The sequence below is a fragment of the Psittacula echo genome, assembly GCF_963264785.1.
Source record: "Psittacula echo genome assembly, chromosome: 1".
NCBI lineage: Eukaryota > Metazoa > Chordata > Aves > Psittaciformes > Psittacidae > Psittacula > Psittacula echo.
The window spans coordinates 94,301,677-94,329,591 of NC_137735.1; the positions used below are offsets into that span (position 1 = coordinate 94,301,677).

A 27,915-nucleotide genomic window follows, 5' to 3' on the forward strand; every position below is an offset into this window, starting at 1 on the left:
CCTCGAGGATGAGGAAGGCCATTTTTGAAGGTTCATGCTAAAACGAAGCAACTTATTTTCTGCATCTGTGTCCATCACAGAGCATTCTTCATACAGTGTTCAACACTGAAACCAAAGTTCAAAACCAGGTTTGTACATTCTGTTAGAAACAGCTGGAAAAGGAAAAAAACCCACAACCTTCATATTAGGAAATAATTAATCAAATACTTTCTCATAATGCCATTAAGATCATCTGGAAAGTTGTTTTGGAACCATTAGAATGATTGTGAAAATCTGCTGATGAAAGTGCAAGGATGTAAGCCTTAAAAGACAGGTTAAATCACTGAAGAGTGACTTTGTCAAGCCTTTGTGTTGGTTAGATTGTTGCCTTACATAGCAGCCCTGGCACAGCAGCCAGTTCCAGGCACCTAGTCCACACAAAGGTAAAACAAAGATGGTTAAATAAGAGTGTTCTGTATGACTCTGCATGTCCCTAATACATCTGCTGGATGCCAGTGGCCTGGAAACAAGCTTCACAATTGAGAAACACCAATAAGCAAATCCCAGCCCACAGAACTGCTGCAGATTAATAGACTCTTTGAAATCAGGTACGCAGGAAAAGGAAAATACTGTCACAAGGGAGACATGACAAAAATTGATGTGGAGCTTCTCATTTCCCTAACATCTTCGGTAGTGATGTCCCTGAAAGAGAAGAAGAGGTTTCAGGGGAGATGGTAGCTGGGGCGGGAATCACTCATAGATGAAATTGCAAGGGTAGCCCCAGGGCGCAGCACCCAGCAGGCGGTAGGAATTTGCCATGGTGACTTCATTGTTCCCAGCCGCTCCCATTTTACCGGGCAACCTGTTTAATATTAACTTCTACATCTGAGGCCCAGAGGGGGAAGTGCCAGCAGCAAGGTCTCAGGGTCACTCACTGCAGGCAGACAGGACTGGAAAGTCAGCCAACACTGCAGCAAGCAGAGGAAGGAGTTATCTGCAGTTCCCCCCAGGTTTCCTAAGCAAACTGTCTCCAGCTGTTCTCTAGGGCTTTCTCTTCTGCCAGCCACTTGCTCACTGTAGTCCTGACTGCCACCCCAGCCCTTATACCATCATCAACCATACATCACATTTCAAAACCACACTGGGAACAGCATGACCAGCCTGTTTCTCAGGGGCTGGCAGATATCAAACTGGCCCATTCTCTTCTTGGCTCGGCAAGCCTCAGTGGCTTTTATAGTACAGCAAAAGTTGGAGTTAGCCCTTGAAAAATTGCTCATGTAAGATCTTATTTTCATTGTAATGAACCCAAAACCAAATCAAAACCTGGGATGTGTACAAGACTGCAGGAGTGCCCTCAGAGAGCTGCTTGAGTGGCCCCGTTTTGTCTTGGAGACCTACAGGTCATATTGGAAAGCTGAGCTGGAAATCCAACAGACTGATTTTCTGCTTGGTTTGAGGAGAAAAATGGCAGATCGAGCAACACACTCTTACCCCTGACTTACCTGGCAGACTGAACTGGGTGCCCACTGCGTAAGATCATCTTGAGATAGTCTTGATGTTGAGAGTTGGAAGCTGAGTGACCAGCTTGATTACTAAATCATCTTGCCTGGTAGCATACCAAAAATGTGATAGCCCAGATGGTTCCTACACTACTGCAGTCTTTCCAAATAGATTTAATTGAAAATAAAATTATATCATTTTAATTTGTGTTTATTTTTTAAAAATGCTACTTTACCTACACATTTTCTTTTCCATACATATGGCTACACATCCTCCCAGGAAGAAGATACCATTCAGAGGATCTTCAGCATCCATTTATGGTATCTGAGGATGCAATTTATCATTTCTGCAATTAAATTCCCTCCAGATGCATAGCAAAAGCCAGAGGCAAATTGTCTTCGTAACTCAGCAAGCTGTGTTTGAAGTTTCTTGAATGTGTTTAGTTGAAGAGATTGGAAGGATGTAGAAAATAAGGTGACATTCATTACTGCTGAGTTAAACAAAAGTTGCAGGAAACTTCTTTTGAAAAGGATAAGTGTAAAGTGCAAATAACTCTTTAACAATCTATGTTTTACAATTTCCTGATTAATGGATTGCAGTCAAATCAGTTCCATGACACTGATTACTTTACCAATACATTAGCAAGTACTTCAGCTGGTTTTATGTTATGTATGGAAGCTGCATACAATTATGTCTTTTATCCCGTAAATCAATGCCTTCATGGGTAGCAATTTAACTCTGAACTCTCATACTTTTTGCAGAATATAAAATCAAAACATTTGTAATAATCAGTGCATTAGATCTCACAGTATTATTGCTTTTTATGAGGGGACAAAGATTTATTAATTTCAAAGTCCTCTTTCAAAGCCACCCTGGAACTGCTAGATTAGATTGTCTTTACAGTAGGAGACTACAATAGTTGTCTGTCCCCTGCGAACACAGCTTATGTTGGTGTAGCCAGGTGTCTGCATCATAGAGTATCACCACAAATGTCTTTAGACCTACAGCTTTCCTCACTTGGGAGACCAGAACTGGATAGAGCTCTTACCCAGAGAAGACAGAGCTTAACAGCTGTATTTGGCAAAGTTGGGGGGGAGGCATGAATGCAGTTCCTCTGCTTTTTAGGAACAAGTACAAAGGGGCTCAGTCTGCATTGTTTCAGTGAGCAATGAATTCACACATTAAAAAAATACATCAAACAGCAAAGGAATCTGAAAAATGAGAGAAGCCTTTTAAAGAGCGAGGGGGGAATCTGGCACCATGGGAACAAAAATAATCACAGCAGCTTTCCTCACGCCGTTGTGAAATGGCCCCCTGCACCCCGGGCAGCGAGCAGTTGCAGAGGTCAGCTGCCTGTGGTTAATAATAAATGGGCTCTCTTTGCCAGGAGTGCCAGGCTGCGCACCCCCATGTGCTGCTCCTGGCCTCCCCCGTCCTCCCGCCTTCGCCAGGGCTGCCCAGGCACCGCTCCAGCACCCACCCAGCCTCCCTGCATGAGACGGACGCCCAGAGGTAAGAGACACGCCAAGCCATTGCTCCATGAGGTTGGATAAGCCGGATCGATCATGAGGAGAGGCGAGCAGGGAAGGTTTGGAGGAGGAAGGAAAGCCTGTCTGTGCTAGAGGAGTCTGCAAAGTTTTGTTACAAGGCAAGAGGAAGGGTGGATCTTGCTGGAACACTTGCCAAGCTTCAAAACTTTTTCAGGTAGCTCAGGCCAAGCACTGGCTGAGTTTCTAGCGAACATCAGCTAAGTTGTATTGAGTTTCAGGTGCTGACCAGCTGGGTTTTATCCACCAGCTGGCACAGCTTGGGCACTCCTGGCTGTTGTGCTCCAGGGTTTGGGGGTTGTTAACATTCAGAGCACAGCTCGAGCAGCTCAACTGATCCCTGGCGTAACCTTGTTGGCTTAATGAATTTATTCCAAAGCTGACTTTGCCCTGGAGAGCAAGGGGTGTATACACACACAGAGAGCAATACCAAACATTTGCATGAAACTACTCAGGCTGCTGAGCTTAGCACTGCACAGGCAGAGGTTGTAAGCATGAAGTAAGAACTTTTGCCACTTTGCTGTCATAATATGATTCCATAAACTTCATTAAGATTTTTATCCTTAAAAAGGATTTGGAAAGTGGAAAATCTTACTGTTTCAGACAGGTGTGTATTGTGTCTAGCTGAACCAGGCGCTTTTTTCTTGACTTACACAACCCAGCTGTCCTGTATAGCTGAAGTTTTCGGATCTGGGCAAAAATACTCTTCCTGGGTAAAAGATGTTTCTATATAGCTCTAGTGCCACACACTGGGCTCAGAGCTGTGTTCTGCTGAATGTAACATGAGCACAGAACTTATTTTAATTGATTTGCCATCTAAATTAACAATAGGTGCAAAGGACTGAAGAGTGGAGTCTTTTCCTTCTGGTGAAGGTGTGAAGAATAGAAAGGCTGGAGGGATACAGCAAAACACCCAGGGCAAATAAGTGAACCAGAAAGGCATTTAGTGAAACTGCCCCAAGGCCCAGACCAGACCAGTCTGTTAACCTTTACAGCTCTCTCCCCCTCTTTCTCTGTTTGGAAATGAATGTAATTAAAGTGAATAGGAGTTGCTAAGAGACCAGAGGAGTTCTGGAGTTTGTTGCCGGGGCTGAACTGCCGCTCTGCTTCCACGGCTTTGCGCTAAGAAGAATGATGTAACGTGAGCCTGCATAAAGCTCTCGGGGCTCTAGGGAAAGCTGCTCTTTCCTCCTTATACTTACAGCCTGGTTTACCAGTTCCCAGCTCCTTTCTTTGTTTTATTGAACTGCTGTTTCCTCCTAGACACCAGCAAAAGCTGGGTTCATACCTTTATAGCATTCCTCTGCCTGCGTCCGCCTTGTACATTGCTCCTTGTGATGTTTCAGGCTGGAGGTGGCAGTGGCTGAGCCTGCAATCTGTCCTGAGCAAGTAGCTTTGGGAATTGAAGTTGTCTACTTCCAACCTCTCCCTAGTTTGTTACTCCTCATCCGTTACTCTGCTTCCCCACCATTTCAGCCCAGTGTTAACAACGGGCCAGGTGAACCCTTCCAACTCCATTTCTGCAGCTTAACGTTTTGCTTTGACAGCCTGGCTCCTGCTTGAAGCACCAGGAGTCTCCAGGCAGTCTCCTGGGCAAGGGTTGTTTACCTTCCGAGATCAAGGCAATAGATGGTATGTTTGGCTTCACAAGGTCACATTACTGCTAAATTACATCTTTTGTTTTTATCTGACTTTTGTTATCTCAGCACCAACTGAGTGCAAAAGATGATTGGGAAGATAGCCTGTAGCCTGGGAAAACATGTGTCTGCTGTGGCATGTGGGACCACCCATGTGAGAAGATTTCTGCATGGTAAGTAGTGTATTCTGAAAGAGTTCCTGGGTGAAAAGCATTTTCCTCATTTGAATGCAGCAGGGACCTTGCTGACAGTGTTCTGGGAGCAAAACAAAGAGCAACGATAGTCTTGATGCACAATAGTCTTACAATATATTGAGTTACTATGGTATCCTTGGTCTCTCCACTCTTTTAGAATGTATTCTTTGGGCATGGTTTCAGGGCTGAGTTTGTTCACAGTAATGTTAATTTAAAGTAATGTTACTGGAGCCAGTGACAATGCAGCTGCAAAACTGGTGGCAGAAGAACACTCAGTGATGATGATGAGGATTATTGTTCATACCAACAACAGAGATATTTTGCAAATATTTCACTTACATAAGTTAAGCTTTAGTCTTTGTGAAGTTATTTCTGAATTCACCCCAAAGAACAACTGAAGAGGAGGATAAATTTATTGTGATGATGACAATTTGCCTTTTATAGAACAGCTCAGTAGTAACTTCAGATATCCACACAAATAATTCACTTTTCTGTGTTTATCCGCAGGTGCTTATGTCAGGATTCAGCCTTTTGTACAGGAAGCCCTGATGGAGGGGAGACCAGTCGTAGCCTTGGAAAGCACCATCATTACACATGGCATGGCCTATCCTCAGAATTTGAGGTGGTCGATTTTGATGTTCTTTCTTCAACTAAGTTGTAAGAACAGGCATATAACTGGTGTATCAGGACTGGTTTTCTTGGTCAAGCCAAAACCCCTGTAAGAGCAAATGGAAATTGTCAGGCATGCAGATTATGAGCTCTGGTATAAAACAGTTGTATTTGGCCTTTTAAGGACACATACGGGATGCCTATTTATCTTCTTATCCAACACCATACATTTCTGGCTTCCTTTAAAATGTGGCAGCAGATAATGTCATCACTTGCTCTGAGAGAACTACCAGCCTTTTTGAGCTGCATAGTTTGTACAGACATTGAAAACACTCTGCGGTTTCTTTTGGTATATCTTTCATAATGCAAAAAAGACTGGAATACAATAGTGAAATCCGTTCCTTGCTGCCACTCAGAGCAGCTACTGTGAGAGCTACTGGTCCCTCTTGCTGCCTTCTGTACCCTGCATAGAACCCCTCCAACCTCTACCCTTTATTTACTGATGCTCAGTAGACTTGTGTTTCATTGGGTTACAGTGCCAGAAATCATTGCAGTCTCCATCCTTGCTTCCAGAAAGCACAGGAATTTTTTGGTATCGATTTTCCATCTTGATTTATACCTGGCTATTATTCTTCCTGACATTCTTAGAATGAAACTCTAAAAGCCTGATTTTGGGAAGGAGGTAGTTTCAGTAGTTACAGATTGCCTAACGTATGTGCAGATGGCTCAGAAAGGAAGAAGCTGCTCTTAAAAAGGATAGTGTATGATTGATGAAATATAAAACCTGTGAAGCTTAGAAAGACCTAGACTACAGTCCTGGAGTATCCTCAGGCACTGTTGTTACTCTATATCTAACTGCCTGTATTGTGAAAATATATGCTGGTCTTCTGAGCACGGCTTCAATTACCTGAGATTTCTGTGAAGGTTTATGATCTCAGAGAAATAATGGGTAATAGATATAGAAAGCTCCTATTTTGAGGCAATCCCTGTTTTTCAGTAGTCTGTTGTACAACCAGGTTTGCTTGTACACCAAGCAATGTTTTCTCAAAAATGAAGCATAAAGCTTGGACATTGCTGTCCTGAAAATGGGACCTCTGCAATTCTGCAAATTCAAGTGCAAAGACTTTTGCCACTAGGAAGATACAGAAGAGGAACTGAACTTTGCTGAAATCACAAGGACTGTATATAACTGGAAGCTGGGAATAATGGCCACCAAACACGGCAGTTTTCTTGTCTGATTGTTTGCCTCATTAATTTTGTGACTGTTGTCTTGTTTATCTTATCCTAGCATGGCCAGAGATGTGGAAGAAATTGTAACAAAAAATGGAGCAGTGCCAGCCACTGTAGGTATCTTAAGAGGTCAAATACATGTAGGACTCACAGATGAGGAACTTGAGTTCTTGGCAAGCAGTAAAAATGTAACTAAAGTGTCTCGGAGAGATCTTCCTTTCGTCCTCAGCCAGGTATGGTTTGCAGACTTTCTGTTGTAGTGTTTTCTCTACAGCTATAGTCTAATGCTCCTCAGCTTCAAGCCAGGTGGCTCTTAAACTTCTTGAAAAGATCATGTAAAGTGGTATTTTACTGGCAAGCTCAAATGTGGTCCTATCTAGAATCAAAATACAACAATGTATGGGAATAGCAGCCATAGGGTTAGTGAAAAGTCATTCTGGATTGGCTGGCAAGCCATGAGCACTGGGCTAAGAATATTATTGGCATGGTAAGGCATCATCACATTACATATAAACTATGTGACATGCAGGCCATCACAAGCTTAAAGTGACATCTTAAGGTAACACTAGCTGCCTATGAAGTCTTTGGGTTGGAAAGCCCTGGAAATCCCTGGTGAGCAAAGGCCTTTGCAAGAGGAGCTTATGTAGCATGGACCATGATTCTTCTGTGGTTTTGCGTAATAGAATATTTGTATCAGTATTTCACTTGTCAGCTGGTGACAGCAGGCTGTTGTGACATTGCTGTGTGTCAGACCACAACCACAGCTGCCCACATGTGGCATTCTCCATGTCACCCTGGGTGCTGACTGTGACTTTGTCCTCTGACAGGGCTTGTCCGGTGGCACTACTGTGTCTGGAACAATGATTGCCGCACACAAAGCAGGAATCCCTGTGTTTGTGACAGGTGGCATAGGAGGTGTCCATCGGGGAGGAGAGAACAGTAAGAAAATCAATACATTCTACTTTTCTCTGCTTTATTTCATTCCATCTTTTTCCATTTTCCCAGCTTGTCCTGCAGAAGAGTAAAGTTATCATTCTTCTTGACCATACCGTGGTGGTTTTTCCCTGGTGTCTCCTTTCCAGAAGCTTCAAAATACTCCTCTTGAGCACTGGCCAGTTGTTAAGAGGCTGGGAGTTTATCTTTTACTTACATGGGGTTATATGGATATTGTTTGCTGGTGCAACAGGAGCTGACTGTACCTTTCCCACTTTGTAATGGCTGGATAACCTGATAGGGGCTTGGAGGGCAATGTTGTTACCGACTCCCTCTCAGCTGAGGAGAAAGGGAGTGTAACCACAAAAGAGGCTTAGGCCCTGGTCTGTGTTAGAAGTACATGTTCCTCTCTGGAAAATGGCCCAGCCTTGGCAGTGTAGTTTGTGACCTTTAAGTACATTCTCTCTTCTTAGCCGTATATATTCCTAGCACAGCATAACTGCATTGCTCTGCTGGATGCCATCCCTTTCAGATGTAAATTCCAGACCAGGGAATTTCCTGAGGTCAGCAAAGCTCCTGTGGCGCTTTTGTCACCAGTGATGTCAATACCAAAATCAAAATCTACTTAAATTATATTCCATCTCCCGGAACTTTGCTCTTGCTGTAGAACACCTTCTTCTTTCTTTTCTACCAAATTTTTACATGCTGTTTATCGATGTGATCAAATAGCTGAGAGATACAGTACGTGGCTGCACCTCTGCCCTAAGCTATGTCATTTTTTGGTCAATGTCTCTTTCTATCTCAGCACTTACAGGCATGATCTAAACCTGTAATATTTGTTTCTGGATCTAAGTGGTTACAAAAGCAGGCAGTGGCATCCCAGGCAGAGACAGCTTTTTAAGAGGGCAGATCACATCTGCTTGGAATACAACACAGTCACTGACACAATGTCTGCTTGTCCCTTGACAGGTCTGGATGTGAGTGCTGACTTGACAGAGCTAGGGCGAACTCCGGTTGCTGTTGTATCTGCAGGAGTCAAATCTATCCTTGATATAGGCAGGACACTGGAATATCTGGTAGGTAGCATGGGCTGCTGAGCCTGAAAGCAGGGAATGTGCTTTGTGTCCAGAATGCCCAGTGGTTTTGGGGTAAGTATTAAACCTAAGATTTTTAGAAATGACGTGAAGCCATATTTACTGTTCTCTAGTTCTAGGGCTATTCAAGCTCTGGGCTGCTTCCTAACATAACTTTATCCATGCCCAAGGGGCTGTTCCAGTATCTGTTCCAATTGACGCCAAAACCAGTGCTAGCCATTGCCGTCTTTCTCTGGCTTTGGACTTGATTTTCTGGGACAATACTCCAGAACTGGGGGATCAGGCAAGCTATATCCATCAAATGCTAAAATATAATCAGAATTAAAATGGGAATCAAATGATTTTCAGTAGAGTCACTTTTTAAGGTTTGGGAACCACCAGGGCCAGCACTTCAGGTGACCGCCAACGTCAGTACTTCTTAATCACAAACAGAACTCATTTATATTCCTCTCAGCTCACAACATATCTTCAGATCGCAAGTTGTTACCTTAGACTCAGTGTTGCCCTAATGACAGCTGCATGGCTTTTGATCAGCTCCGAGCACAAGCACAGGACATGCACATCTCCTGTGGAAGCCAAATTCTGTCTAACCAATTACCACGGCTGGCTCCTTACTTTGAAAAATGTTGGTGATATAACTGAATAGAGTGGGATGCATAAAATAACCAAACCCTGTGCTAAAGAAGGACAGTTTCTAGGAAAAAGCCCCCTTCTTTTGGTGGGCCCCCTTTCCCTCTCCTGATTACCTGCTGGTCTTGCCTCCGCTGCTGCAGGAGACACAGGGAGTCTGTGTGGCTGCCTTTGGAGAGTCAAGGGAGTTCCCAGCCTTCTTCTCATGCCAGAGCGGCTTCCAGGCACCATATCATGTCCGGGATGAAGAGGAGGCAGCTCAACTCATTGGTGTGTTTCAGAAAGAAAAGGCCCATGTAGGGACCAGGAAGAGCAGGACACAAAAATCACATTTGGATGAGGCACTTTTTTAAGGGAAGAGCTTTTTTTGGAGAATTTGTCCCAAAAACCAAGCCATCCCACCTCCTCCATTTCCGCTTTAGTGCTTTGTAAAGCAGCAGTGAAATTCAGTTTTTATAGCAAGTTTCTTACCTAGCTGCAGCCACATTGGCATGCTAAGACATGTTTTGTTCACACTGGTGAGGTGAGGTGAGCATGTATGTTAGTGTGTTTACAAAAACAGTTTCTGAACCTTCAGAAGTGGAGTCAGTTTTCTTTAGAAAAACAAATTCTTTGCCCCTTTATTGTACAGACTCAAAAGAAATAGGCAGATGTAAACTGTTTTGTAGCTGGAAAAGACCAGACCCTGTGCTTGGGTCAGCTAAGAACAGGAGCTCCAGCTTTGTGGGTTCCTTCACTCTGCACCCACTCTTTGTCATTTTCCTTCAGCATTTGATTTACCCAAGGAGAACCACTAATGATGTGCCTGTCCTCTCCCAGCCAGTGCTCTGGGGCTGGGCATGAGCAGCGGGGTGCTGATAGCAGTGCCCTGTCCCAAGGAGCAAGCTGCCTCAGGCCAGGTCATCGAAGAAGCCATCCAGCAAGCTCTCAGCGAAGCCAGGTTAGAACCAGCCTAAGCCCTAGACTTTGCTCACCTGGGTCCTAGGGAAGTAGACGACTTCAGGGACACTGCTACAGGGGCTGTAGCACAGTTTAACCTTGGGCACGGGTGAGCCCACAGCATGCTTTCAACTGTAATTTTATCTAACCTGAAGCACGTTTGCAGGACTTTTTACAGTATGTGGTTATGGAGATAAATTATCTGCTAGAAGCAGTGCTTCTCCTTGGATGCTGTTTCAGCTCAGTCCTTCTCATCTGTAGGTGTTTTCTTTACATCTGCAGGTCCAAAGGGATCACAGGCAAAGAACTGACCCCTTTTATGTTACAGAGGCTCAGTGAATTAACTGATGGGAAATCACTGGACTCCAGTATCCTTTTAGTGAATGGGAGGGGGAAGTACTCCAGTGTACTGTCTCTTCTGACAATGCTTGGTGAAAATGCTATCACTTTATTGGCAGTCTAGCAAGGGGAAAACACTTCAGTATCTGCAGACAGATGAGAGCTTAGTGATTGCATCTTCCTTTTTCAGGAGCACCATTACTGTCCTCATCCACTTTTGCATTAAAAATTGGAGGGCAGCAAAGACAGCAGGTGGTTCAGAGTCCAAAGAGATCCCTCACAGCTGATCCCCGATCTTGCCTGTCCTGTGATGGAGTCTCAGGACACTGTTGTCCGTGGTGGGGTTGCACACTGAAGGTACCTGGGCTTCCCAGAACACTGCACTGTACATCCCACTGCCTTATCCAGCTCGTCATGCAGGCACACAGTAAGAGAAACTTGTAAGAGAAACACCTATGGGTGTTAAAATTCACAGTATTCATGCAGTATGGTAACCCAGTATTTGCACCCCCAAAGGGTTATGGTGTTGGAGGATCAAATCTATCAAGTCTCATGACACATATTTTCTGCATTCTCCTCTAAGCAGTTCCTACATAGGCTTCTAACAGGTCAGGTCAGTCTTGCTGGTATTTTTGTTTTTCCTCAAAGAAATGCCAAACAGACCTTGCTCTGATCCAGAACAATGCCAGAGTGGGCAGTGGCATTGCGGTGGCCCTGAGCAAACTGCAGAAAGCCAGGAGGAAGGGGAACCTGCCTCGGCGAGAGGACACAACCCCACCCCAGCCAGTGAGTTTTCTGCCTTCCATATAACGCCTCTGCTGACAGCACAGGACACATTTATATCTGTTTATAAAAGCCAGACTTAAGAGACCTATCTTAATCTGGCAGGCATTCTCTCTTTAGTATTTCTTATTTGTCTTAGATAAATATCCTTTCCTCTCCCCCACCCCCCAGCCATATTTACAGGGAATGAACACTGACAGTGGCTTAATCCCATTAAGTCTTAGACCATCAAATCCATTAAAACTTTAATCACCTTTTACTATGCCCTTATGTACAACTTCAGCTGTATTGCTCTCAGTGCCAGGGAACTCGAGACTACAGGAGTAGACCTGGAAGAGGGTAGAGGGAGATATTTTGAGCTGTTGAGCCATACGTGTTTTATAAATATCTCCTTTTTGTTGGCCTCCTGCTCATAGTTGCAAAAATTACGAAAGGTACAGCATATCCTGAACAAGTTCCATTATAATCCCAATACTCTATTCACTCTCCTGGATTTTTTGTGTGCCACATAATTTATGGGAAATCTATTTTAGGTAGTCTTCAGAGAGATGGAAAATTTTCTAAACCCCATTTGCAGTAAAATTTGTCGACATAAAAGAGGGCAGTGACTCCAGAGACAATAACCCAGCATCTGATGGAATAAGAAAAAAACCCTGTATGTCCCAAAAGAACCTGGAAACTTCCTGTTTGTGGAGCTGTATTGCTTTTTCTGGCTTTGTAGGACAATAAGAGAGTGCTTCATAAAATGTCACTGTGTATAGAAATTTCTCCTGGGAGCTTGCAAGAAATGACTTCATTTTTCTGTCCACTTTTTCCCTATTTTCTTGTCTTTCTTACACAACAGTGCTTGAATATTTCTGAGGTTTTGTATGTCAGAAATTGCCCCAAGAGAAATGGCTTCAAGGGCACTGACATGACCAGACCCATGCAATGCCTTACATTATCACCACAAAGAGAAACTGCCAGCACCCATACATGTACACAGTAACATCCCACCTGCCATGCTGGGGCTTGCTATTAGCAGGAATAATTCAGAAAGCAACATATAGAAGAGATTTCCATTCTTCCTAATTTGTGCAGACCTGTGTCTAGCCATCCAAAATAAGCACACTGAAAATTAACCAGCTCTCAAGAGGGTGGGAAAAGTGACAAGGAAAAGCAAAGAAGACTTGGGAACTTTTTATTCAAGTCCTTCCAACCACTTTTTACTTCTTTTTTCTCTCCTGAAGGTGGTGATTGGAGGCATCAATGTCGACTTTATAGCCAAGGCACAGAACCCTGTCATCCTGGTACTGTATCTGTAGCAGTTTCCTTAGCACCACTGCCATTTCCAGCTACTTTTACAGGAGTGCCAAGCCAAAGTTGGGGTGGGGAGGAAGGCAGCATCCACCCACGATATCTTTATCATACCCACATGTCTTTATCCATACACATGCACAAACCTGGGAGGTGTAGTGCTGCATATTTGATGTGTTGTCTAGGTGAGCAATGGAGCGATACATACTGACCTATTCTGTTCCTGTGCTGAAAGTCACTATCTCTACCACTCAAGACAAGGACAGAGCAATGGGTCACCCTGATAATCTCCACATATGACTCTGTCCTCTACAGACTATGTTAAGGTGCCCTGGGACTATTCCCTGATTCCAAAAGCCCGAAGAGCTCTTTTAGCAGAAGAGCTGCCGAGGACATTCTAGAAACATATATGCAAAGAGCTAGAAGCAGCAGGTGAAGACCTTCACTGTGCTGTGACAGTCTAATTCAAGAGCTGTCACACAATAGAGGGGAAATCTCCAGGTAAGAACCAGCTCTGACTGCCTGGGACTGTCATTGCTGTGGAAAGGCAGCATGAATAGGAAGCAAGAATCTCCGTGCAGAATACTCACAGTGGTAAGAAACCTCTCAAAAAAGTAGTACTGACACAGTTACAGCAAACCAGAGAACCAACTTCCTCAGTCATAAAGGGTTTAAGTCACACACAGAGAAAAAAACTTTAAAAAAAAGAGAACATTTTAAATGTTACCAGACCCTCTCCCTCTCAATTTGGTTTGACCACAAAACAACCAAGAATCTAAAGTGGAACAGACCTGGGACTTTCCCATGCAAATGACAGCTATTTGCATGGCCTATACAATTTTTGTTGAGCTATATGAAGTACTATAGGTGGAGGTGGTGAAGCTTGCTCAACAGTTGTTTCGTGTCTCAAATTACTCCATGCTGTCCTTCCTGTCCAAGGACAGGAAACTCCTGCTGTCAGATGGGGCAGCCTGCGAAGACCCCTCAGTCAGATAGGGAAAGATGTGCTGGAGAAGCTGTCTTTACGAAAGTTGGCTATTCAGTGGTACAGAGGCAAAGACCAAACAGTAATGTAATGGTCAAGGGTGACAATTGCTGTGGTATCAGCTATGAAGGCTTGCAAAACCAAAAGTTCAACTGCTTCAGTGATGATCTAACCGACAACATCCATATCCCACACTCAGCTGTCAGGACAAGGAGATAAGCTGTGTCCCAGGGAGGGCAGCCACCCCTTGGTGTGTCAAATGGGAGTGCAGATCCCTGGACCACCCATGGCACAGTGAGGAGCCAAGGGCAGCTATAGACACTGCTAGGAACAGCTGATGGAGGGAAAGGAAAAAGGAGACAATTAATGGTGCATGAAAAAATGAGGCATTAGCTGCCCTTCTGCATAACAGCAAGCCTTAAAGTTGGGCCATTGTGGCAACTACCTAAATGCCAAACTGCAGAAGGATTTGGGAATTGACAGCTGTAACACTGCTGCTGACAGCTGCTGTGGTTAAACACAGAGGAAAAGGCACTCTCAACAGCATTGCTTTGTTTTGGCTTTAAAAGACAGATCTTTTCAAAAGGGCTTAGCACCCAGCAGCTCCCACCCTTATATGTTCTGGATTCATTGCAGATCACTGGAGTACCACTCACACCTTATGCTGTCTCCGGAGGAAAGCTGCTGTATTATGTCCTGGTTGTAATTCCCACATGGCTTTCAAGGATATCCAGATGCAAAGTGCTTTATAAGTAACTATCTGACCTGCAGAGGCTGATGTTTGTTTTTGCTGAGAAGAGGTGCTAGAAGCAGCATAATGGTTATAACTCCCTCTGCATATCCAGAAGTTGAGCAGAGTCTCCTTTCTGCATTAGGAATTCAAACCTCTTAGGACATGGAAGAAGATCCCAGAGACTAAAGTCTGAAACATTGCCAGAAAGTATCAGCCCAGTCTTACTTCAAATCACCACAGCAAGGCCATTTTCATCTTTCACCTCAGCCAGCCCCACCTGAAGACTACATAGAAGAGATAGCTGAGCACTGCTCAGACTTGAAGTTACTGGCTAAGCTAGTGAGGTGCAATGAGAGCCAGTCATTGTTTCTTCAAAAGCAGGCTGCTAGTTTCTCTCTCATTGCACCCATCTGCTACTTTAAAGAGAGATTTAGCATCTCCATGTTTTTTGGGCCCTGTGGGGTTGTACAGCAGCAGAGGTCACCCACTGCTCTTAGGGCAAGGCTTGGTGTAAAAACCTGAAACTCTGCCTTTGGGCTGTGCAGGAGACTAACTGAGCAGCTCAGCAGCCAGACAACAAAATGAGCTCATGAGTGTTTTCAACATTCCTGCAGGAATCAGTTTTGAAAAACAGATAGTGGAACCACATAAAATAGAGTTTGTGTTCATTAATGATGGTGGTTAGTACCCTCTTTTAATATTGAAATAGGGGCCAGTGATCAAAGCCATGTTGTTTGACTTGCCTAAACAAGCATCCTTGCTTTTTACTTTGGAGTGGGTTTCTTTTATTTTGCTCTTGGCTGCTTCAGAGTTAAAATAGCCAAGCTCGATGCTTTCAAAATCTGCAACACTCAACAGAAGACAGTTGCAGATGGAAATAGCCTCATTCCTGGCAGTACCAGTGGCAATTCCCAGGGAGCATGAGGAAATGTAACAGGGGGCATTTGGCTTAACGAGGAGTGACAAGTAGTGGAAAGATGGACAGAAGCCATAGGTTGCTTATATACAGCCAGTTCTGCTCAGGTGGTCTGAGCAGGTCAGGACTTGGAGAACTGCCAGACAGAGAAGCAAAGGCATCAAGAATTAGCACCAAGTCTTGCAGCCTACAGAACTGGGGAGAGTCAAGGCAAGCAGACACAGCCTGGAGGTCAGAAGAGAGTGATAAAAGAGCATATTTAGATTGGAGAGCAGCCTCTTACAGTCGTAGGGCTGGATGCAGAAAAAAGCATTCTGTGCAAAGGACAAATGTGCAGCTTCACACTGGGGAAGAAGGGTCCCTGGAGAGCTTCAGTCTGAGTTTTGAGAAGGCCCAAGAATAGCAACAGGTTGGAGGCAGAATACTTCTTACTGTGAGATGGCAATACAGTTACTTGTTTTGTGTTTGCAAGCAAGTGATGTTTATAAGCAAGAGCAGTGTGTATGTGCAGGGGTATTCTGGTGCACCTGGGCTAACAAGGGGCAGTGAGAGTCTGGGCCAGGAGCTGCTGTGTATGGGCATGCACACGCTTCAGTGCTTTCCACCCAGATGCTCAACATACACTTGAGAGCTCCGAGTTATGCAGAACTGTAAAGATCATTATGACCACCAGTGGCAAGCTGTCCTCAGAAATGGAAAGTATATTTCAGGATTTTATGAAACAAAGCTTTTAAGCCATTTGATAGTCCAAATAAAGCCCAAGTTGATCTGAACACTTACTGATGTAATTCTAATGGCAGAACATTTAGAAGAAGGGGGAGATGGGAGAGGGATTCTGACAACTTGGATGTGACAGTCTGACAGATGGGCAGGGGAGTGGAAGGCAGAAGAAAGTGAAAAGAGAAGTTGATAACCACACAGGTGGAGAAGAGCGCTTTCCATAAGGGACATATTTGGGAGGAGAAGGGTGAGTTAAAAAGTATTCAGACACCAAAACAGGTCGTTCCATGAGTAAAGTACAGAGACAGTACACTTGAAGGTAACCAATCTAATTTTCATAGTATGGTTTGGGTTGGAAGCGACCTTAAAGCTCATCCAGTTCCAACCCCTGCCATGGGCAGGGGCGCCTTCCACTAGACCAGGTTGCTCCAAGCCCAGTCCACCCTGTCCTTGAACATTGCCAGTGATGGGGCAGCCACAGCTTCTCTGGGCAACCTGTGCCAGTGCTTCACCACCCTCATGGTGAAGAATTTCTTCCTTATGTCTAATCTAAATCTACCCTCCATCATTTTCCAAAGAGGAAAATAAATAAATAAGAAATCAATCCCCAAATTGCTTAAGGGGCCAGCTAAATGGCCTGAAGGCAGTGGCAGAGGCATTAAGGTCTGGGTCAGCAGCTCTGGAGTCCCAGCACTGTGGTGAGCTGATAAATTCAGAGGGCTGCTCATATCAACTGAAACATTTATTAGCTTTGTTCTCTTTACGAGGTCTTAGCAAGTAAGACTGAAATAGCAATGCATGGGGAGAGCTGCTTGACCTCCCCTCCTAGGAAGCAGGCGTTTGTCATCAAGGTTGAAGTCTGTAGATAGCTGTAGATGTTCATATTGCCCTCAATCTGGTATCCAGATGCCTTCTTCTCCCTTAAATTGCTGACCTATGTTTCAGTAACATCAACTTGACTTCACATGTTGAAGGAGACACAGCATCCATGCCAAACAGCCCTCCAGTTTTGCCAATTAACAATTTGTTCTTCCAGGGCGGCGGGCAAACAAATGCTGGAAGAGTGAGACGAACCTTTGGCGGCGTTGGAAGAAACTTGGCAGGTGCCTCGTGCTTGGGTTTGCTTGTGGGTGCATGCCAGCTGTGATTTGTCCTTTGGTATTCCTTCAGCAGCAGGAACTCTTGAATGCTGTTAAGATCTGGGACATGTTAGGCAATACACCAGCAGGCAGACTGCCTGGAAATGACAGGGGCCATTCCAAGAAGAGGGAAGGGAGTTAGGATCAGGAAAAGAAAGGTCCACAAATATGAAGTTAAGTAGCATGTAGCACAGTGACCCCAAATTAAAGTTAAGTAAGCATCAGTGATCTCCAGTCTGGCCCTCAGCATTGAATTAATGCCAGATTATAGTTGCAATAGAAGCAGGTTTTGAGCAAGAATTTCAGAGGAATAAGCTTATTCAGAGATGATCATCCATGCATCCCTTCTTCTCTTTTCTTCCTAGATGTTCCAAAATATCCAGAGGATTCAGAGTGCCGGTGCAACAGGCAGACACAGATCACCCCACTCAACCCCATCCAACCATTTGCAGCAGCTGTGGCCGAGTTTCATCTTGAGCGTCCTTTAGACAGGGGTTGGCAGGCATGAAGTTTTCCAGGAGAGGGCTTTCTTAACCTGCACAGGCTGTCACTGTGTCCATAATACTCTGATGGATTTACTAGTGTCTTTTGTTTCCACTTGCCTTTTAGACTGCTTAAGCCGCCTTGGACAGACTCCTCTCTTTTTATCAGCTGTGGGGAAGGATGAACATTCAGAATCCGTCCTGCACTACTGTCACCATATGGTATGTTGCACAGTAGCAGCACATCAGGAGCATGGAGATGATGAAGTTACATAGAGGGAAAAGTCTTCTCAACCCTGGCAAACGTAAAAGCCATTTCCCACCAGGCTAAGAGTAGAAATAATTCAATGCTCCTTTAGTTACAGAAAGCTAGAAGGCATGGAGCCAACCCCCAAAACACAGGCTAAATGTATATACCATTTGGCGTCTGAACCATGGGGACTGAATTCAGCTCCAAGGAGTGATGCTTGAAGGAGAAAGTGAGGTAAATCAGGAGGAACCACGAAAAACTCTAGTAAGGCATAAGCACAATTAGAAACATGTAAACCCTGACCCTGAAGACAGACAAAGCAATGCCAAAATTGGCTTTGGTTGAATAAAGTATATGACAGAGAATAACTAGAACTGAGAACTCAGCTGCACACCTTAAAGCCTTAGAAGTGTAGGGTCCCCTACATAGCTGCATACACCCCTCACTGTGCACCAGAGGAATACCTGACTTAACCAGCAGCTTGTCAACAGAGGTTAGGGACCCCGGAGCAGCAGGAGCTCATGGAGGGGGCAGCAAGACAGAGCATCCCACCCCAGTGAGGAGTGGGGTAAGCCAGGAGAACAACCCTAACTCTAATCATCCCACACCTCCATGATGTAGAGGCAGGGCTGGAGACAAGTCAGGGATATAGGTAGAGCCCTCAGGTGAAGCTGATCAGGGCCATTAAGGCCTATTAATGCCCTCAGGTCCCTAATATCCAAATACAGCACAAGGGGCCTTAGTTGGGGCTATCTGAGCAGTTGGGTAAATGTAGTAGTAAGAACATAAACTCTTTGTTTATAAAGGCTTCATAGCAGCAGGTCTGTAATCCCCCATCTACGCAGCATAGTTTGTGCCATCAAAGTGAGTGGTCTGCCAAGGGAAGATGGACTTGCTGGGCAGCAGCCAAGCAATCCTTGTCCGTAACAAAGCATATTACTACCAACACTTCTCCTTAAAACCTCTAAATTCCCTGTGAGCTGCTGGGGCAGATGCATTTCTCTGTCCACACGTATATTTCAAGAAATGTCCTGAGTTCTCTAAGCAGATCATTCACAAGACCCCCACACCTCAAAGGTATGTCTGTGACACTGCTCTAAAAATGGCTCCAAGGCTGCTCTCAGCATTGGCCTGTGCAGTCTGTGAAGTGGCTGACATAACTGCTAGCTGGACTGTGCCGGCAAGACATGCCAGCATGTTGTCAGGCCATTGAGGTGTCACACAAGCTATGGGAATGGGTGGCTGGAGCAGACAGGGCTGCAGACCACAACAGAGACACAGGAACTGCACAACAGAGACCTGTCACTCTCATTTACTAAGGGATTTCTTCAAGCATGGGTGTTTGTTGTATTGTAAATATTAAAAGATAGCCATCTGCCAGCATTGTCTAGAGCAGGATTCCTTTGAAATGTTACTTATTTCAAGAGAGAAGGGAGGTTGGATGAAGGACAGCAAGCTGGGCTACTGATCAGGTGGGCACAGAGAAAGGATGAGCCAAGTGTGGTAGCTGAGAGGAACATGCTTCCTGTGTAACTGTCCTCCCTGTTTTAGGACATGAGTGCCATCCTTCAGCTGGAGAGGAAGAACACAGCCACTTACTGTGCTGTGATCACCAGTGCTGGGGAGCTCAGTGTCGGCTTGGGAGACATGGACATCCACCACCAGATAACAGAGCAATATGTATGCATGCCATCAGATTTGTAAGCTTTTTCCTGGGAAAAGGAGTGTGGACCCGTGACGAAAAGCAACCAGGGAAGCTGTGCCAGGAGGGAGGGGGTGTGCAGAGGGGACATGGGAAATTCTGATGTTAACCCCAGGCTTTGGCCACTGAAATAGCAGCATGGCAAGCTACCAGAGCCCTCTGTTGTTGCTGAGCCAGATGGAGCTTCTGGTTTTGTTCCATACAGTATCACCACTGCTATCATTCATGACATGTAGGTCAGAATCCTCTTCATTAACTAGTCCCAGCTAACCTATAATTTTTGGGACCTTAAAGCCAGCAATAAATCCGGCCCATCTGCAGAGATGGTACTTGTCCCTTTAGGGAAAACCAAAACAAAGTGGACAGAACACTGGTTAGAGCAAGTTTTCCTGTTCCACCCCCTCCCTGCTATCCCTGTTGTTTCTACATGCTGAGTTGTATCAACAGGCACTGCTCTCAGCACATCCAAACCTTCAAAATGTCAAGACTAATGAAAGCAGTGATTAAGCACTGATTCAGCAAAGCCCCATCACTGCACGCTCCTTCCTTGCTCATTCTTTTACGAACAGAACAAAAGCCTGTGCTTCATGACTGACAGCGACATGGAAGTTAAGTGCAATTTACTTACCAGTGTCATCCCCATGAGACTTCCTAGAGAAAAATATGGTCATTGCTCCCACTTCCATCCGCACCCTGCCTCTCCCAAGCCTTGGCACAGAAAACCATTTCATGACAGATTATCTCTCCTGAGCTTTAAGAAACAGTTGTGGCCAATGGAAACTCTGAGCCAATCTTCTGCTGCAAAGTGCATTCTGGCAGCCCTTCTCTCCACCAGGATTAGCGGAGGCATGGGAGAGATGCTTCACGAGTGCCTGTAGCACTGGTTGCATTCAGGCAGCAAGCAAAGGTATAGTCAAGCCAGGCCCAGCACAGGGTATTAAAGAGCAGCATTCCCTTTCCCTGTAGGTCTCTGACTAACCCACGGATACCAAAGTGGTCTAGAGAGGACCAGCAACTTTCCCTGCTAGAAGGGCTGGGTCAGTTGAGTTCAGCTCTTGATGGCAGGGAGCAGGGGAAGGAGAAGAAAGGAGGAGACAAGGCAAACTGAAGACTCCATTTTCCTTAAGGAGTCACTCTATTAGGTTCACGCCTGCACCTAAGAGCTGCAATATGAGTGAAAATCCTACATCCTGAGTCTGACTAGCAATCATTTGTCCCTCTGCAATGACTCAAGCTGTCTCTGCTCTGTGTCCTGGATTTTTGCTAGGTGTCCCAGTTCAAGGAGAACCTGTGCCAGGCCCCATTAGTGTGCATCGATGGAAATGTGCCTGTTTCCACTATTCAGTATGTCTGCCAACTAGCCAGAGAGCATCAGATAGCAGGTAAGGAGAACTTGCCCAGCCCTGGCCCTGTAGCTCCTAACCTTGTGCCAAGACACTCTGCACACCCTGAGAGCTCTCCACTGCTGCTTGCTGGAGATACCCGGTTACTGTCTGACATGCTGTGTCATTCAGCACTCCTTTCTGTACTCTGCTACTCTTTTTCAAATGGATGGAACATTTCTGCGTTCTTTGACCTTTCCCTCATACTGCAGCTAAATCGCATTCCCTGTGGTGCAGGTGCTATAGCCTATGGGCACTGCCAGAAAGCCAGAGAAAGCTGCTTTCTTTGCCTTTAACTTCAAGGCAAGTGCAAGTGTGTGTGCTTCTGCCAGTTTGAGCAGCAATATAGTTTGCTTCTCATAAGTGCTAAAGCATCTTTTGACAGGATTTCTCTCCCACTTCCCATGAAATGCACACCATCACCACCACCGGTATGCTGGGGACTTTTCACTTTCTAAATCTTTGGAGTCATGCCTTCATTTTTAAAAACAAATCCCAAAGGAGACAGTGTTCTTAAAACCTGGCAGAGGCTCCAAAACCAGCTAAGAGGAGAAACAAAACTGAAGTCTGACTATATCACTCCAGAGCCAGAAGCAACTGTCTCTTTGCTGAGCACTGGAAAGGAAGCCTTGGGAGACCTTATCCCAAACATGGGAGAGATAGTATTTAAGTTTCTAACAGATTACACGCATACCCCACGTTGTGCAGGTCATGTTAAGCCTTATACACTGCATCCTGCTCTGACATAGAGATGAATGACTAATTAATTCATGAACTAACCCATTGCAATGTTGTTTTGAAGTGTGCTATGAGCCAACAGATGAGAACAAGGCCTCTAAGCCATTCCTCTCAGACAGCTGGAAAGCGCTCACATACATTTCTCCCAACCTGCAAGAGCTAAGAGCAATAAACCGGACCCTCGGGAACCCTCTGCCAGCAGGTATTGAATACTCAGAAGAGCCAGTAACACACTTTGAAACAACTTACATCCTGGAGAAGAACATTTGCTGCTCCAGTCCCTATTTGAAGCAAGCTGGGTTATAACACAGTGGGGATTCTTAAACACTCTTGGTGTCTTCCACCTTAAAGTCATCTCTGCATGGGTTGTACGGCCCAGGCCAGACTGATGATCTACCAGAGAGCACGGTAGGCCTGGGGTGGCTTTTTGTCCAAAACCAGAGATCCCATTTGCCTCACTTCATTAGCCGAACAGGAGCAATCTCTCAGTACCACTTTGCAGAAATGAAATGCCCCACCACATGCAGGTGTAAATCCAACAACATTAAGTCAATGAAGTCATACTTCAGGACAGTTTTTTGATCTCTACAGACACATATTTAGTCCCATGAGGGGTGGTTTCTTCAGTGTGGGATAGAGGTATGGTAGTCTAATGTTGGCGAATTCCATGTTCCCATGATTTAAAGAAAAAAAAATTAACCACATTTCAGAACTGCTCATAAATAGTAGCAGTGGTCCTCAGAAATAGGCTGCCAGGCCATAAAAGGCCGGTTGAGGACCTTTACAGTTATAGCACAGTCTTTTCTCCCCACTCTATCAAGAGCTGCCATCCAGGTTGGAGGATATTGTCCAGACCGCAGTGGCTTTGGCCTGCCCTTTGCTGTCCCATCTGCACTGTGTGGTGGTAACCCTCGGCGCTCTCGGCATCCTCCTGTGTGGCAAGAGCCTGGGAGGGAGCATATCACTTCGTCCAGGACCTCATGAACAGGTAAAGGCACGGGAAACTAACTGAGCTCTCAGTTGTTTCTTTCTCAGACCATAAAGCATCTCTGCTATTTCTGGTGGCATGGCAGCAGTCCTGGGAAACGTATGTGTTTGGGGGGTGGAATACAAGGCTCTGAAAGCAAATCAAGTTGCCTGTCCATAAACTGCTGGCTCCTAGCAGCAGTGTTTCTAGTCAGCTAGCTTTAAATGTGCTTGCATGAATATTCATGAGTGAAGGCTTCACTTTCAGGAAGCTCTATTTAAATTTCTGATAGCTTTCAAAGTGTGAAAAAACATTATTGCCTTTTCTTCTTTCTTTTTCTTTTTGGCATCTGAGCAGGTCTGGATGGCATAAGTCACATGAGGCCATACCAACTTGGGCAATTCCCACTAACTTCCCTTCTCTCCCTTCTCTCTTGGCACAGGCTGCTGCTGCCAGCCTCTGTGCCACCCACTACCCAGCCATCCACATCAGCAGGGAGGAGATAGTCAACGTCTCAGGAGCCGGTGACAGGTATATTGCTCACTATTTTGTCTTCTCCAGCTAAATGTATAAGGGCCATAATTGGGTTTCTTTGAAATTCTACTGCAAAGGTGAATGATATTCTGCTGCTTGAGGAGCAGACACTAAAGACACAAGAACAGGGCTGGTTACCATGATTACTTGCAAAGCTTGCTAAAAATGTCTCCCTGATCATCTTGGAAGCCAGTCTTGCCATTCTTAGTTTTGTTTTTGGTTAAGATCCAAGCTTTTCATGGCAATCTAGTAGTCCTGAGTTAGCCTGGGCTGAGCTGCTGAAAGCAAAGTAAATCACCTTACATCAAAGCTGTCTTTCTAACTAACTACTTTACTTCCACACTTCTCCAATGGAAGTGGTACTGCCACTCAGTAGCTAAAATCACCCTATAAGAGCATTTCATCAGGTTCTGCACTTGCCTCTGGCAATAGCTCATGCTTCAAAAGAGTCTGCTGCGTAATACGCCTAGCTGTTCACACAACACTGTACATAGGAGTAGGAAATGACAGGTATTATTCTTAGCCCCACTGATCAGTTCTCAATCTGTCAGAGTAATAATTTGTTATGCTCCTTGTTAACTTGTCAAACTATATGTAGTAGTCAGGTTTTTCTTCTTGCCTCGTACACTACAATAATTTATTCTATCCTTCCATTGCCTTGGGCTAGACCAAAAGGCTGTATGTGACAGATATTCTTTTTATTTTTCTACTCTTACCTTCTGCTATCTCAGCATAGGAACAGTTCTTTTTATCTTTTATGAGTGGGCAGCATGAAAAGCCTTTTTTCTTTTAAACTTACACCATCCTCAATATTGAGTTAGGCTCAATTAGTAACTTCTTGCCAAGCTAGGTAACACCAGGACACACTCCTCGTGTCTCAGATCACCTCTGAGTTGACTGCAACTGCAAGCTGGTTTTCTCCAAAGAAGACCTAAGTGGTGTTTGGAGCAGTAAGTGTAATGGCAGAGGAATGGGGGCTGGGAGGAACCTCACAGGTCCCTGAGCCTGTCCTAAGGACAGCTCAGCTTTCCTCACTACTTCTAGATGTGCCCAACCTCTGCCAGCCCCTCCAGGAACACAGCCTCCTCTTTGCGTCATCTGCTTGGTCCACAACTACCCCTGACCACAGTCAATCTTTTCTGGAAGCTAATGTAAACTAAACATCTTCTTTAGGGTTTCCTTTCCTTTTAAAGGCTTAACTTAAGGAAAGGCCAAAGATGAGATAAGGTGCATCACTGCCAGACACCTCCACTGAGTTACACTGGAGTATCATAGAATCATAGTCTAGTTTGGGTTGGAAAGAGCCTTTAAAAGTCATCTGGCCGACCTCCCTGCAATAAACAGGGAGATCTTCAACTAGATCAGATTGCCCAGAATCACATCTTGAATGTCCTTAACTTCGGTTTTCCTTCCAAAGCTATCTGGAAGCTAGGGACCCATTACTGCTGCCATTCCTGAAGTAATATTGGTCTGCAAATCCCACTCCCCAGAGTCCCCAGGTCTATGTAGAAATGTCTGTAGTCCTCTCATTTGTCCAGGGTTTTCCTTCCTGGAAATCCTGGCTGGAAATGCCAGGACACCACACTGACATATATAAGTGGGGAAGTTGCCCAAGCGCAGCCTGTTAGCACTTCAAAGGGCTTACCAGCAGGAAGTAACCCAGGGCTGTAACACATTCACAGCTCAGCCCTCATGAAGCCTCGCACTTCTGAAGTCGGGGGACACTGCACACCCAGAAGCAGTGATCCAGGGCTCCCCATGCCTTGCTTCTACCTTGTGGCTCTCTAACAGCCCCAGAGATGCTGCCCAAGGATCCATGTGTGTGTTCAGGCACCAGCGGCTGTTTGCTCCTTGCTCCTGGCTGCCATGACAACATAACACTGCATGCCTGCACATGGCATTGCTAGGGGATGCTCCCCCAAATATTTACTGTAAGCTTCTGGGGCTGTTGAGAGATTGAATGACTTATGGAAGTCATAATCTACTGCGCCTTTGTCATGGATAAAAAGATGTTGAGGTAATTAGTCGGAGCACAAAAAAGTGATCTTTTTCCCCTCCCCATAGATTTCCTCCTCCATGCTGTCATATTTTCCTGTCCTTGCTTTTTCCTCTCAAATGTCATTATCTTCTCCATTCTCTTTCACATCTCCTTTGTCCTTTCCTAGTTTCCAAGCATCATTACTGTATTTAGGTATGAATAAAGAGTAGTTGTTCCCAGTCAATCACAACCACCACCCTGCATGTATCCATGCCTCAACAGAGCCTTTCCCTTCAGCTAGGCAGATGGCAAAGTCATCCCTCCTCTCAGTGGCCTCCACTGTGCCTTGTGAGGACCTGTGGGTTACTGCTTTTGTTCCAAGCACTCACATAATTTTTAATGGGAATAGAAAACCACAGTGAAAGTTTACAAACATGTGAATCTACAGCCACATTTCAGCTTTGGATTTCTTTTTCCAGCTGTGTCTCTTGTCCATCTCACAATCATATGGAAACTTTACTGCCCTTCCAATCCACCCTGTTGGGGACAGGAGGGAATGTAACCAACAAGGAGCAGAGAAGTGACAAAGTAATTAGAGAGCAAAGGAAGATCAGATTTTTCCTTTCTTTGACTCTTTTCTCGTGCCCCATCTGCAAAACTGGGTAAAATAATAGAAAATGTGGTGGAATGGGAAAGTACCTCAACTTCTCAGATGGGGAACAAATAAAATGGGAATAAATAGCACTATTTGTTACTCCAAATTGAAAAATAACTATAAGAAAGAAAAACCTTTACGTTATAAACTCACCCCTCCTATGCGACATATTCGGCTGTGTTACATATTCTGTAAGTGTTGGTTTGAGTCCACATGAATGCTCTTACAAACAAATGCATATGTTCCCAAGATCAAAGCTGTTCCCCTTGTGTTCAGAACCACCCTTCTTTCCCTCCACAGCTTAATGGCAGGGATCCTTGCAGGGATCCTTGCTAAACATGACACAGATACCTGTGTCCGGATGGGTCTACTTGCTGCAAGCTTGTCCCTCCGTTCCTATGAGCCCATTTCCCCAGAAATCAGCACTTCCAGCGTCAGCCAGGAGCAAGTCAAGAGCAGGAGCTGGCCAGAGGCAATGGTATGGAAGATGGACTAGAGCACCATTGCTCTATGACCTATCAACTCCTTTCACTCCCAACACTGCTATTTCCAGGAACTAGGCCGTGTTTCAAGCTTTGAGCTCAAAAGCTAGCTGCTGACCAGAAGACTTAGACTTTCAGTACACGCTACTATGGGAGGTGAAGTGTCAGCAGAATGCATTTGGTGACAACCTGTATTGCACTGTTCACATTTATGTTTGTCTGCTCTTTGTTGTTCTTTCCTATTTTTTTTTTTTCTCTCTTTTTTGTTTTTATTTGGTGGGTTGCAGCTACCACAGCTTGGTTCTTCTACTGCCTGACAATACTGTATCTCAACCCCCATGTAATGGGAACACTCATCTGTTTTGGCCTTGAGTAAACCCTCAAGGAAGGAGGCCCTAACCCAAGGAACTTCTTTGTAAACAAAAGCTGGTGTCTGGTCTTTCAGACCTCGTGCTTCCCTGAACTTCCAGTGCTAGAGTTTCTATGGAGGGAATTTTCCCTTCCTCCACCTGTGTCACTGTTGCCCATTATCACAGCAGCTCTTCTGTCACCAACTCCCAGATCTTCAGGACCATGTCTCTTCAGATGGGCTGAGCAGCAGCATCCTTTCTTCCTGCTTACTCTTGGTTTCTATTCCAGAAGTCCCATGGACCATAACCTGTAGCAAGGTGCAGCTTGCAGGCACATAACACTGTCAGACAACCTCATCAGTCTTCCCAAGACAGCCAGCAAATGCTGCACTTTCTTGCTCTGAATTCCAATGCCCCTGGAGGAAGCAGGCAAGATTAATCAAAGAGGGGTAACCAGGGGCCAGCTGGGGCCTTTGAAGTATGACTGCCCTTGTTCCACACGTCTTCCTCTGAACTTGGGGCTTCCTGCCTCGTCAGCCCAGAGAGTGCAGTTTAAAGTAAAAGAGAGCAAGCCCCTCTTACCACACCTCCATTCCTGACCACTTGGCAAACCACTTGGCAACTTCAGAGGAGACTCCCCATGTGTGGCTCTCCAGAGGCATGTGGTGCTAGACCACTGCATGCTGGAACCAAAACATTCAGTTACACCTTCCCTTCTGTCCAGAACAAGAAGTCTCCTGGTACCATCACAGAAGCTCAGGCTAAGGATATTGTTTCCAGGGAGGAGGGAAGCACAGCCCTTGCCTGCAGGTGAACACGCAAGCTGTGTAGCTCAAATGACTGCCAAGTTCACAGTGAGTCCATAGCAAAGACAAAGCCTCCTTGACTCTGTCCAGGCTGGAGCTGCACAGTTATTCCTCTGCCTTTAACCTCTCCAGCCTCTTTATTAGCAAAGACATCCACACTTAGATCAATTTCATACAAACTAAGTCTGGTCCACAGCCTTCTGAAAATCAACTAATGTAGCCAGCTTGGCAACGGAAATCCTGTTGTGTACTCCTCTGTTGCGTAACTTAGCTTCCAGAGGCACTTCTGCAAGTTATCTTCCATCCCTTGAGCAACTAAACTTGAGGGTGGGAAGACACCAGCTGTGCCTGTGGTTTTTTGGTGTTACTGGACCATTGGTGGCTGA

General features: G+C 45.1%; 1 protein-coding gene across 1 annotated transcript; it reads left to right on the plus strand.

Moving 5' to 3' along the window:
* Nucleotides 1–4,751: 4,751 nt before the first annotated feature.
* Nucleotides 4,752–27,194, plus strand: LOC308228916 (uncharacterized protein; the record flags this gene model as incomplete). Its single annotated transcript, XM_080632542.1, has 18 exons — nt 4,752–4,836; nt 5,365–5,479; nt 6,755–6,929; nt 7,524–7,635; nt 8,599–8,705; nt 9,497–9,623; nt 10,173–10,293; nt 10,575–10,660; nt 11,293–11,417; nt 12,644–12,703; nt 17,101–17,167; nt 17,813–17,907; nt 19,487–19,615; nt 20,905–21,019; nt 21,822–21,959; nt 22,579–22,745; nt 23,167–23,255; nt 26,192–27,194. 18 exons carry the CDS (start codon nt 4,752–4,754, stop codon nt 26,385–26,387), a joined length of 2,109 nt encoding a protein of 702 aa, XP_080488668.1. The 3' UTR covers nt 26,388–27,194.
* Between the last annotated feature and the right edge of the window lie 721 nt (nt 27,195–27,915).